Raw genomic sequence first — 14,032 nt, 5'->3', positions numbered from 1 at the left:
TTCACATGAGATGGGGTCAAGTAATTGATGAAGGCGAAGGACCCATAATCATCAATACCAATGGAAACAATGATGTTAATCAAGAAGAAGAAGAGAATAATGAAGAAGAAGAAGAGATCGATGAAATAACTCAACCCGTTCCACTACGAAAATCAACAAGACAGATACAAAATCCACAGTATCTGGAGGTTTATGTTCTTCAAGCTGCAGAAGAATGTGAGATAATGCTACTTTATGTTAATGATGAACCAAGGAATTTTCAGGAAGCAAAGGTCTCGACTAAATGGACACAAGCATGTAGAGAAGAAATTATCTCAATCAACAGAAACAAGACTTGGTTTCTAGTTGATAAGCCAGGTGGGGTAAAAGTGATTGGTCTTAAGTGGATCTTCAAAATAAAACGGAATGCTGATGGTCTGTCAACAAATATAAGGCAAGACTTGTAGCTAAGGGATACGTTCAAGAATCAGGCATAGACTTTGATGAAGTTTTCGCACCAGTTGCTAGACTAGAGACAATTCGTCTCTTAATAACAGAAGCAGCTAAACAATCAATATGGCTTCAAGAACTGTTGGGTGAAATCAAAGGAAGAGAACCTGAAAAAGTTCTCATCAAGATTGATAATAAGTCTGCAAATGCACTCACTAAAAATCCAGTGTTTCATGGGAAGACGAAACACATTCACAGAAGGTATCATTTCATACGAGAATGTATCGATAAGGAGATCATCAACGTTGAACACATACCAGGAACTGAGCAGAAAGCAGATATATTGACATGCAAGTGTATGTTTCCCTGGCCAAATGTATTAAGGATAAAAACGTAGCATTGACGCACCTGCATATCCACACATGTGGAAAGTGAGTCACTTAACTGTTTTTTCCTCTCTTTCCAGAATATATTCCTTAATCTTTTCCGCTATGGAATAGATCCCCAAACGAATTAGTGAAGATGAGACATATTCCCAAGTTTCCATAAATTTCTTATCAAATTAGCAGTCACCATTGGTCACGTATCGCACAAGCATCGCACGTGTCACGCGCTCAGGTTTCACAATAAAAATACACGATAATTGATCTAGTTCTGCTATAAAAGAGTTGATGAGAACACATACGAAGTATCGAGACGAAAACCAAAGTCATTACCATAAATGGCAACTACTAAAAGTTTCCCACGCGCAACTTTTCTTCATGTTCTTTTCACCCTTGCGATATTTGTTAGTGTGTTAGCAGGTAAGTTTAATCTTATTCATTTCTCTTATCACAGTTAATTAAGCAAGTTGTCTTAGTTGCGAGATCATGGCAACATTTTCTCTTTTCTTGGTTTGTTTTATTTCCTGTTAATTAATTGGCAGCCTTTGATGTTATGTGCATGTAGATATTGCAGTGGGGGATTACACTACATGTCCCGCTGGATCAAATTATAGACAAACAATTGTAGGTAGCGGTGGTCGTGATTTCAGGTGTGGCCCCGCAACCTGCCCTAACAGATGCAACAACTTATGTGGCGGCGTACAGAATGTACGGAAGATCCACTGCCAAGCAAACTCAGGTGTTTTCAATATCCAAACAATTTTTTGTGCGTGTTGTTGCGGGGCTTCCCCTTCTCCTCCACCACCCCCACGTCAATCACCACCACCTCCTAGAGCATCCCCGCCGCCTCCACCGCCATCACCTCCTCCTCCATCTCCACCACCACCACCACCATCACCCCCACCTCCATCTCCACCACCACCACCGCCATCACCCCCTCCTCCATCACCACCACCACCACCACCATCTCCACCACCACCATCAGATCCACGAGATCAATGCAGTCCTGAATTTACATCTTATTCTTCGACTGTAGTGACAGACTGCACCCTTTGTCCCGTTTGTAGTTGTCCTGGTGGTGTACCTCCACCGCTTGAGGGGTGCATTCTAAATTACTGCAGTTGTTGTTGCCCAACTACCCTTACATCATCATCAACAATTCCTGGTTCGTCATTGTTCGCAGCTGCATAGCCAACAACATATATTGTGGTAAAACTACCCTGCGGTGGTCATAAGCTAGCTGCAGCCAATGTGATTGTCATATGGAGTGGTCTTTATGGTTTAATGGTAATGCAATAAGCAGCGTGTACTCTATTTTACTTCTTCCGTTACTTTTTAATAGGCCAGTTTCTATAGATAAATATTTCAAAAAAATAAGTCAGTTTCCTTACTGGGAAAGTCAAATCTTACTTTAATTTTCCGGGACCACGTTTCTTTTAATTTCTTTCGATGACAAGTGTTATGTGGACCATGTCATTTATTTCTTTGGATGACAAGTGTCATGAGGACCATTTCACTTCACTTCTTTTATTGACAAGTGTCTAAAGGACCACTTTCAATAATTAGTTCTCTTAATTTCCTTAATTTTTCTCAAAAAAAAGAGACTGGCCTATTAAAAAGTAACGAAGGGAGTATTTGTTTAACGCATGTAGCGATCCATAATTTTCATCTTCGATGAATGTGTTTTTATGTTACTATAACTTGCGGGTGTTATCTAATTTAGTAGACGCACTAACTAGTCATTTAATGCCTTTCATTTTAGTCTGAAGATTATGTTAAAAAATGATTTGATAATTTAAGATTAGCAGTCCCCAATTATTGTTAAACTCCATCAAATCGATCAAAATAGATTAAGTTCTTCTCAATTGCTTCAAATCAAAATGAAATTGAAGAACCATGATGTAAAACAAAAATAAAAACCTGTTGTTGTAAGACGAATTCAGTTAGGAATGGTTATATCTGTTCTGAAAAGATGAACGTCCCCAAATACAAGAATGTTTAGAATTAGTTCCGAACATATTCGTACGAAATTTCGGTCGGCTCTCCATTGCAGCAAAAGTGTTCTGGAACATAAATAAAATCTAAATTTTATTGCACTGAAGAATGGAACTCATCCTTTGGCTTGAAGTCCATCAATTGATTTTATAATTTTCTCCGGCGTTAGATGTAAGTAGATGGGTGGTTGGTAATAATTTTGTTTTCCAAAATCTCATTTTGATATTGTTCTAAGCTTTCCTATCCATAAGATTAAACAACCCTGAGAGGGACATGTGTTGATAAAAAGAAATCAAATAACAATGAGAGCTTAACCTCCAGAAAAAAAAAATTGAAAATAAATAGGAATATAAAATCTTTTTTAATAAAATTTAGTAATGAGCAACTACTGATCATTACTGCATGAATATTCTACAAGTGGGTGACATAGCCGACCGCTGCATTTCAATTTTGTTATATCTTCTGAGAGCACAAAAAAAAATGTTGTGTTATTCTCATTTCAGAAATTTAATAGCAAATAGGAACATACTTTAACAAAATAAATTTTACCGCAACAAAACGTATTTCAGAACTTTACTGTGATTCTCAGTTGGCCAAAGAATACTACTTATAGGTTAGTAGTTCGAACTTTTTTGAATCCTTTAGTTTATTCATTTTTGAGTTCCTTATATAACTCGGATTTTATACAAAATAAACACTAATTAACATCTCATTTTATTTTCAGAAATTTCGACAAAAACAATTTAAACTCGGCATCTATCCTAGTGAAAAAACGACCCCAACTACGACGGGTGTCCAAGGACATGAAAAGTATCATATTAAGTGAAATTTTTTAATAATAATTTCCTTCTTCACATTATCATACAACCCTCGCTAAACAAAAGATGTATATAAGCAGTGGCAGAGGCAAGATTTTTTTTAAGGGGTGCTAAAAATATTTATGCACAAATATGGGGACTTTTGTGAACTAAATTCAAAATTTAGGTGGGTTAAATAAGAAATTTCAAATAAATACAAGGATTTTTTATTGACTTTCGGGGGGTGGGGGGTGGGGGGAGGCGGGTTCTCTATGTATAGTTTATGTGAAAGAGAAAAGGTTGGTGTACTAATAAAAACTTCAAACAATGGCTACAATAACAATTATCTATGTCGAATAATGACTTTCAACTACAAAGAATCGAAACAATTGGAACATTCTTCAAAAACATCCATATTTGAACACCACAACATTTATGTGCAGTTGAGAAGTTCTATACTGCAACCTCTAAATAGATAAGGTGTTAGCTATTTTTTTCAATAGCGATTGTCATTTTTACTATATCCCTAGCCTAAATATTTTTCTTCATATATATTTTATCTCCTTAAATAAACCTTATTTTCTAAAATAAAATTACAAATTTTTGAGTGAGTTAGTTTTCCATTTTTTTTTGAAGCGTGCATATATTATAAAAGCCAACTAAATTATTTTCCATATTATTGATATTGCGTACATGTATCACTAGTTGTTTTATTTAAAAAATGAAAGGTTATACGGAAAATGGGTCATTTGTCCAAATATTTTTAAATCACGGTTCAAATGGACGAGTAAAAAATAGTTTGGGTGAAATGGCCAAAAAAAAATTAGTAAGGATGAAACGAGTTTCATCCTTGATTAAATTTAAAAAATAGCAAGGATGAAACTGGATACATCATGTGTAAATTAAAAATAAGAAAAAATAATTGAAAATGGGCATGATGAAACTGGTTACATCCTGCCTAGTTTTACATTTTTGTCCATTTAAACACTATCAAAATCTAACTGTCCATTTCACCCAGAAATTGTTGATTTTGGTCTTTTTAACCAATTTGTGAAGGCGATAATGATAAAAAAAAATAAAGGATGTACAAGTAACAAGAGGCTAGCCACATAGACCCAGCTTATGCTTTCCAAGAAAACACAAATATATACCATTCTTTGTTCTAAAACTTATGCATAAAAAAGGGATTAATTGGGGGACATGGAAAGTAATTGGGGATACTTAACTGTTCATGCCGGCGTGGAAAAACTATGCCGATTTTAATTGTCGTTGAAAAATCATGCTGACATGAACAATAAAATATCCTCCAATTACTTTCCATATCCCCCGACGAATCATTCATAAAAAATAATCCATATTCGGACAAAAACACCGCTCTCCCCACTTCGAATAAAACAAGTGTCGTATCAAATCAAATAAATAGGAGCAATGATATGATAGCTCTCCCATGCATGTCACAAAAAAAAACATAAGAGAAAAGAAAAAGAAAAAGAAAAATATAAGGGTGAGAAAAACAACAACACCAACAACGTAATAAAGGTGAGATTAGGGAGTAATACTAGTAATAATCTAAATTTGTTAACAAGAAAAAAAAATAGAAAATACACGAGCCCGATGATGTTTAGGGTTGTTCGTGGTCGGTTTCGGCTCGGTTTCCATCCAAACCAAACCAATACCAATACTGTCGGTTTATAAAAAAATATTACCATCACTGAACCATTAACCATTGGTTCGGATTCTTAATGGTTTTAGCCGGTTTCGGTTTGTTCCATTGGGTTAATGGAAAACCGACGGTATATTAGTTTTCTGAAACTGACAATTCAAATCTTAAAAAAAAGAAATCACAGTAGAATTTGAACTTACCTGCAGAATGTAATTCACACAAGCATAGTTCATATTTCAAATTTAGAAGCACAGTTCAAAACATAAACATTATAAATCTTGACATCATTAGAAAAAAGATAGTTCACTTTTGTGAACTGAAGAAGGAGGCAAAGAAAAAAAAAATAGAGAACTGAAGTGAGGTTAAGAATTGGTCGATGATATTAGTACTAGGATTAAGAAGAACGAAGGGTGTAGATTAAATATTAGGTTTTAATCTAACGGTTGAACATAACCGGTTTTACCATAACCAATCCATTAGTAAATGGTTTGGTTCGTTTTCTTCAAAATCGGTCTGGTTAGGTCCTGTTCGGACGGAAAACCGCAATCATGTTCATCCCTAATGATGTCATTGTGCATTTCGGATTGTGTTAATTTTTTTTGGTAAGAATATGAAGTCATGAAAAAAGAAGAATATATTATCCAAATATTATTGTGGTTAAGGTTTCATAGAAAAGTTGGCTCCAAAATTACAAGATATTATGCGAAATGATATAGTGCAAAAGAAATTAGAATACATAGAGGAGACGGGTAAGATACTTGTTCACATGCACGCAACATTGTTTAAAGCATTCTGCAGGCGCAGGCAATGTTGAGTGCCTGTACAAAATGGTCCAATCTTTTTTAATGATATTAGAGAAAAGATATTATTGACATAATCATAGATCACTGAGATTATAGGTACAGCATCAGAGAATCTGCGTGGGTCATTTGTCTTATGCCATGAGCAAATCTTTTTTCTTTTCTACTTTGTCTTTCTAATCTGAGCGGGTTTTGGACTATGACGCTGTGACAACTGTGTTTAGGTCAAGCTTGTGAAAATATCAATAAAACATATATGAATCCATACTTAACGATATTCTTACGCAGAAGACAACAATTTAGCTGTCCTCTCAAGTGGCATTTTGCACAAAACAGTCGTCGTGAGAGGCTGACAGCAGGAAAGTCTCAAATTGGATTGAAGTTGGTAGAGTAAAATTTTCATAAATTAATTTCTGGCGTAAACTAATAACATCGCTAACGTGAACCTTTTTCTAGTCCCCGTATAAATATTTTAGTTGAATTAGTAGTTCAATAATTTTATAATCTCACAAAAGAAGTAAAGTGAAGTGGTCTATATGACACTTGTCATTAAAAGAAGTTAAGAGAAAAGTGGTCCCAAAAAATTAAAATAACATTTGACTTTCCCAATTAGGAAACTGGCCTATTTTTTTGAAACTTTTATTTATAGAAACTGGCCTATTAAAAAAGAACGGAGGGAGTAGAACTTTACGATCCCAGTTCCAGTAAAAATACGGTTAGCGACTCTCAGTGACCCTTCTTAGATCCTAACACCAAACCTCACCAATACCATTTAGGTTTCAAAATCTCTAGACTCTTAGAAGGCCACTGTTCAATTTGTTGCACCAACCACTTACTTTTTACGGCAGCAGTTGGCCTGCAGGAATCATTTAATTGCAGCTTATTCAAAGGGCTCGAAATTCAGCTCGGTGCCATTGTGGGGAAACTCAACCCAGTGATCCTTATGGAAGCACATGGAACATCTCGAGGTAGCAGTCTTAGTTACGAATCGTGATTGTGAACCCTGACATTGTTGAGTATAAAAACTGCATACATGTGCTGTTAGCCAAGTGGTAACTAAAAACAAATGATCCAAATCCTACTCTTATTTCAAAGAAGATGATTGTTGTTTTTCTTACCATCCCTAGAGGTTTCTGACTTAAGTAGGACAAACAAAATATGAGTCGAATCTTGCCTCTTGAATCTGTACACGAATCTTCTCATGGGAAATCATAAAACAACAGGATTGAGATTCATAATTCAAATAGATGCCAAAACTCACATAGATGGACAAGATGCTTATTCACATGTTTTTTGACTGTGTAAGGCTGGGATTCCCAATTGCTCACAATCTCACATGGTATATAACTACTATAATCTGTCCAAGTAAAATGCATGGGAAAACTAAAACAAGAAAAGAAAGTGTGATTTACAATCAGATATTGTAAGATGCCTGTTCACTTTTTTAACTGATCTATTTACATTTAAACAAAGCCCAAGAGAGGCAAAGGATCTCCCCTAACTGTGGCGGAAACCAAGCAAGATGCTTGTGCACATGTTATACATACATGAGGAATGGTTCATACAAAACTAGTGTTTCTTTGTGATATTCCATTTTATCGACCAATTTTCTTTTCTTTTTCTTTTTTAATCCACCAGGTCCAATGAATTTAGTCCATCAGTTTCACTAGTTAGTCCAGCACGTCCATTTAATATGCAACTAGAAATACGTTGTGTTCCTCGCCCACTCATACTTTTGGGATAACTTGGTATCAGTACTCTTCTTTTGCATTGTGTGACCATGAAAAGAATATAATTGGTAAGTATTTTACTTCATTCCCACTCAAAGTTCTTTGGTTTAGTTAGTTCATGTTATTCGATCGTTTTCCATAGGAATGTTGAGTGGAATAATAATGTACCAACAAAAGTGTGTTTTTTCACACGGCTAATACATCATTATTCCATATTAACACAAGACAATTTAGCTACAAGAGGAAGAATATTAGTTAGTGGTTGTTGTATGTGTAAAGAGGAGTCGGAATCCATCAACCATTTGCTTATTCACTGCAATTGGAATTTGGGCTAGACCTAACCACGAGAAATATTCGGTCAGAAAACATTGCTCTTACATCATTATTTCATATGAACACAAGACAATTTAGCTACAAGAGATAGAATATTAGTTAGTGGTTGTTGTATGTGTAAAGAGGAGTCGGAATCCATCAACCATTTGCTTATTCACTGCAATTGGAATTTGGGCTAGACCTAACCATGAGAAATATTCGGTCAGAAAACACTGCTCTTACCTGCTTAGAATCAATTAAAATCATAGAATCATATCACATCACATCAAATCAAATGAAATATACCGGAACCAACCATATATAACTCTCCCATGGCACAAAAAAACATACGAGAAAAGAAACAAAACCCAGTAAGGGTGAATAAACTAACACCAAAGCAGTCAGATTCGCATGTAATACTAGTAGTAATCTGAATGTGCTAACAGAAACCGTTAATTCTGAGGATTCAGTCACCAGCAGGACAACTTCTACGCTGTTGATTCCAAATGGGTCGAAATCAAGAAATTAACTTTCTGCTTGGCGATATATCTTATTTTCAAAAAAAAAATTCTAAATGCGCTAACAAAATAACCAAAAAGGAAAATATTAGAGTGAGATTTGTACATAAATGACAAAACATCTAAGGATCGACCAAATCCTTGTTCACATGCATGCAACATTGGTTAAAACGAATAAGTTAAGTTAATAAGTAATATCAGAAATTTGGTACTCATTTAGGAAGATATGTTTTAAAACTTAGATTACTGCCTTTGGAATTGGAAATTAAAAAACGAAAAAACAAAACAAAACAAAAAACTAGTGAGTTTTTGGAAATATATTTTTCTGATCGATCACAATGACACCATGTGCTAGTGATAGACACATTTTTGTGTCTAATTTGTCCTCAATGTCCGTATTGTTGGAACTCTATTTTTGTACTAATATTGTGTTTTTATGTATTTTTAGGAAATAAACATTTTTGGAAAATTCGGCTTGAAAAGTTGATTTTGACACCTCGGAGGACAAGTGTTATCCGGACTCTCGCTTTTGGATAAGGGGTAACCTAATTACTAAGGGGCACCCCCAGGTCACCCCAAGGCAGGTGCTATTCGCACCCCAGTTCTGGTTTGGGGGAGGACATCTTCTTCCCAAATTCAAAAACCAAAAATTGGCGGGAAAAATTGTTCTTGAACTGCCGTGACTAGGGTTGAGGATTTGAAGGTGTTCCAGTGAGATTAAATGGCCCAAATTAAATGGGTTTGTTCCTAGGGCCTAGATAGAGCTGGTATGGGTGTTGGATTCGGTTAAAATTGGTTAGATAACCGGTGGTAATCAAATCAGGGAAGATATTCTAAAATAGGAAAAATATTCTATTCTTGGAATTCTTGGATGGAAGAGACGTGCATGGGTTGATTCTATTGGCTGGAAACAATCCCTACATCTCAAGTATGACGCTTGAGAAGAGATAAAACAGGGAACAATCTGTAACAAATCAGAGAAATAAAGAAAAAAAAAATCGGGAATATTTTCATTCACTGCCGAGTAATGGGAAGATTTTTTGGATTAATGAGAAGTTATTCTTGGTCCAAAGGTGTATAAATATAACTCTTGGGTTAGCATAGAGGGTTGTCGAGAGTTTGGAGTCAAGAGAAGGTCCAGAGAAGCAGAAATCAAGAGTTGATGAAACTCTGTTGCTGCTGCGGCTGCTGATGAAGAACACCAAGAACACGAAGAACAGACTCGCAAGGACAGTCGTTTATGAACAGTGTCTAAGACGCACAACCGTGGGTCGCAGCGCAGTCTAAACAGCAGCAACACTTGTCTTTTATCGTTCATTCTGTGACGCTTTTTGTGCGTCGCAGATTACAGTTTTATACCATTTTCTCTTCTTCTCATCATTTGTAAACCATTTCTGAGCCATAATAAATTATTTTGAGAGCATTTTTACTATGATGAGTTAAACCCCAACACTGGGACGGCGGAGGAGGCCGAGCTTCATACATGGGTAATTTTATTAATTCTTTTTAAGACTTTTGCATTAAAAATTAATCGAAATATGATTTGATTAAATTGGGTGTTATTTGATTAGATGGGTCATGCTTAGCTTAGGTGATTTGATGTTCCATGCTTAACATTTGCAATCAATATTTTGAGAATCTACTTTGGCAAAATAAGAGTCCATATAACTTATGTTTTGAGCGATTATTGTTGAGAATAAATCATTGAGCCCTATGTTACGAAGATTTGCCGAATCATTAGTCTCAGTACCTCTCTACCAATTTGTCAATATTCTTGTATATAATTTTTATAAATCTAAAAATCCTTCACCTTCACAAGTCCGAGAGTTCGAACCATCCTTACCTCATTACTACAACCATGAAAAATCTTTAATCAGCTAGTTCTTGTCTTCCCACCAGTCTGTTTTTTTCGAAGAATGCGAGTTTTGGACTACAACACAGAGATGACTTTGGATTATAGCGTTGTGATAACTTTGTCTCTATTAAGCTTATCAGTAAAAAACAAATCCGTATCTCAAAATATCTCAAAATTTTGTAAAGGAAAAGATAACAATATAGCTCGGTTGATCTTTCAAATGGCAGTTGAGAGTCTTACAAATTATGTTCAGTTTTGGAGCAAATTTCGTTTTACATAATATGCTGATTTAGGTTCATAAATTGCGGTATCGGACAATTACCTTGATTGTATGTTTTGATGTTCGATGTAGAATGAACTCACCCGTATGAGTCTTTTATTTGCAAGTGTATGTTTCCCTGGCCAAATGTATTAAGGATAAAAACGTAGCATTGACGCACCTGCATATCCACACATGTGGAAAGTGAGTCACTTAACTGTTTTTTCCTCTCTTTCCAGAATATATTCCTTAATCTTTTCTGCTATGGGATAGATCCCAAAACGAATTAGCCGAAAAGATTCCCAAACGAATTAGCGAAGATGAGACATATTCCCAAGTTTCCATAAATTTCTTATCAAATTAGCAGTCACCATTGGTCACGTATCGCACAAGCATCGCACGTGTCACGCGCTCAGGTTTCACAACAAAAATACACGATAATTGATCTAGTTCTGCTATAAAAGAGTTGATGAGAACACATACGAAGTATCGAGACGAAAACCAAAGTCATTACCAGAAATGGCAACTACTAAAAGTTTCCCACGCGCAGCCTTTCTTCATGTTCTTTTTCACCCTTGCGATATTTATTAGTGTGTTAGCAGGTAAGTTTAATCTTATTCATTTCTCTTATCACAGTTAATTAAGCAAGTTGTCTTAGTTGCGAGATCATGTCAACATTTTCTCTCTTCTTGGTTTGTTTTATTTCCTGTTAATTAATTGGCAGCCTTTGATGTTATGTGCATGTAGATGTTGCAGTGGGGGATTACACCACATGTCCCGCTGGATCAAATTATAGACAAACAATTGTAGGTAGCGGTGGTCGTGATTTCAGGTGTGGCCCCGCAACCTGCCCTAACAGATGCAACAACTTATGTGGCGGCGTACAGAATGTACGGAAGATCCACTGCCAAGCAAACTCAGGTGTTTTCAATATCCAAACAATTTTTTGTGCGTGTTGTTGCGGGGCTTCCCCTTCTCCTCCACCACCCCCACGTCAATCACCACCACCTCCTAAAGCATCCCCGCCGCCTCCACCGCCATCACCTCCTCCTCCATCTCCACCACCACCACCACCATCACCCCCACCTCCATCTCCACCACCACCACCGCCATCACCCCCTCCTCCATCACCACCACCACCACCGCCATCTCCACCACCACCACCACCACCATCAGATGCACGAGATCAATGCAGTCCTGAATTTACATCTTATTCTTCGACTGTAGTGACAGATTGCACCCTTTGTCCCGTTTGTAGTTGTCCTGGTGGTGTACCTCCACCGCTTGAGGGGTGCATTCTAAATTACTGCAGTTGTTGTTGCCCAACTACCCTTACATCATCATCAACAATTCCTGGTTCGTCATTATTCGCAGCTGCATAGCCAACAATATATATATATATATATTGTGGTAAAACTACCCTGCGGTGGTCATAAGCTAGCTGCAGCCAATGTGATTGTCATATGGAGTGGTCTTTATGCGTTTAATGGTAATACAATAAGCAGCATGTACTCTATTTTACTTCCTCCGTTACTTTTTAAAAGACCAGTTTCTATAAATAAATATTTCAAAAAAATAAGTCAGTTTTCTTACTGGGAAAGTCAAATCTTTCTTTAATTTTTGGGACCATTTTTCTTTTAATTTCTTTTGATGACAAGTGTTATGTAGATCATTTCACTTATTTCTTTGGCTGACAAGTGTCATGAGGACCATTTCAATTCACTTCTTTTATTAACAAGTGTTTAGAGGACCCCTTTCAATAATTAGTTCTCTTAATTTCCTTAATTTTTAAGATTATCTTCAAAAATGATTTGATAATTTAAGATTAGCAGTCCCCAATTATTGTTAAACTCCATCAAATCGATCAAAATAGATTAAGTTCTTCTCAATTGCTTCAAATCAAAATGAAATTGAAGAACCATGATGTAAAACAAAAATAAAAACTTGTTGTTGTAAGAAGAATTCAGTTAGGAATGGTTATATCTGTTCTGAAAAGGTGAACGTCCTGAAATACAAGAATGTTTAGAATTAGTTCCGAATATATTCGTACGAAATTTCGGTCGGCTCTCCATTGCAGCAAAAGTGTTCTGGAACATAAATAAAATCTAAATTTTATTGCATTGGAGAATGGAACTCATCCTTTGGCTTGAAGTCCATCAATTGATTTTATAATTTTCTCCAGCGTTAGATGTAAGTAGATGGGTGGTTGGTAATAATTTTGTTTTCCAAAATCTCATTTTGATATCGTTCTAAGCTTTCCTATCCATAAGATTAAATAACCCTGAGAGGGACATTTGTTAATCAAAAGAAATCAAATAACAATGAGAGCTTAACCTCCAGAAAAAAAAAATTGAAAATAAATAGGAAGATAAAATCTTTTTTAATAAAATTTAGTAATGAGCAACTACTGATCATTACTGCATGAATATTCTACAAGTGGGTGACAGCCGATGGCTGCATTTCAATTTTGTCATATCTTCTAACAGCACAAAAAAAATGTTGTGTTATTCTCACTTCAGAAATTTAATAGCAAATAGGAACATACTTTAACAAAATAAATTTTACCGCAACAAAACGTATTTCAGAACTTTACTATGATTCTCAGTTGGCCAAAGAATACTACTTATAGGTTAGTAGTTCGAACTTTTTTAAAAATCCTTTAGTTTATTCATTTTTGAGTTCCTTATATAACTCGGATTTTATACAAAATAAACACTAATTAACATCTCATTTTATTTTCAGAAATTTCGACAAAAACAAAACTCGGCATCTATCCTAGTGAAAAAACAATTTAAACTCGGCATCTATCCTAGTGAAAAAACGACCCCAACTACGACGGGTGTCTAAGGACATGAAAAGTATCATATTAAGAGAAATTTTTTAATAATAATTTCCTTCTTCACATTATCATACAACCCTCGCTAAACAAAAGATGTATACAAGCAGTGGCAGAGGCAAGATTTTTTTTTAAGGGGTGCTAAAAATATTTATGCACAAATATGGGGACTTTTGTGAACTAAATTCAAAATTTAGATGGGTTAAATAAGAAATTTCAAATAAATACAAGGATTTTTTATTGACTTTTGGGGGGTGGGGGGGGGGGGGGGGGGGGGGCGGGTTCTCTATGTATAGTTTATGTGAAAGATAAAAGGTTGGTGTACTAATAAAAACTTCAAACAATGGCTACAATAACAATTATCTATGTCGAATAAATGACTTTCAACTACAAAGAATCGAAACAATTGGAACATTCTTCAAAAACATCCATATTTGAACACCACAACATTTATG

General features: G+C 35.6%; 2 protein-coding genes across 2 annotated transcripts; both read left to right on the top strand.

The window, feature by feature from the left end:
- Positions 1-1,103: 1,103 nt before the first annotated feature.
- On the top strand, positions 1,104-2,504 carry LOC113340352 (leucine-rich repeat extensin-like protein 3). The gene is made up of 2 exons (XM_026585559.1): positions 1,104-1,232; positions 1,378-2,504. The coding sequence occupies exons 1-2, from the start codon at positions 1,151-1,153 to the stop codon at positions 2,001-2,003; spliced, it is 708 nt and encodes a 235-aa protein (XP_026441344.1). The 5' UTR covers positions 1,104-1,150; the 3' UTR covers positions 2,004-2,504.
- Positions 2,505-10,084: 7,580 nt separating this feature from the next.
- On the top strand, positions 10,085-12,573 carry LOC113339350 (leucine-rich repeat extensin-like protein 3). Its single transcript, XM_026584638.1, has 2 exons — positions 10,085-10,114; positions 11,489-12,573. The coding sequence occupies exons 1-2, from the start codon at positions 10,111-10,113 to the stop codon at positions 12,121-12,123; spliced, it is 639 nt and encodes a 212-aa protein (XP_026440423.1). The 5' UTR covers positions 10,085-10,110; the 3' UTR covers positions 12,124-12,573.
- Positions 12,574-14,032: the final 1,459 nt, after the last annotated feature.

The sequence above is a fragment of the Papaver somniferum genome, unplaced genomic scaffold (genome assembly GCF_003573695.1).
Source record: "Papaver somniferum cultivar HN1 unplaced genomic scaffold, ASM357369v1 unplaced-scaffold_21, whole genome shotgun sequence".
Taxonomy (NCBI): Eukaryota; Viridiplantae; Streptophyta; class Magnoliopsida; order Ranunculales; family Papaveraceae; genus Papaver; species Papaver somniferum.
The sequence above is the reverse complement of the archived record's forward strand: the minus strand, read 5'-3'. Positions and strand labels throughout refer to the sequence as shown.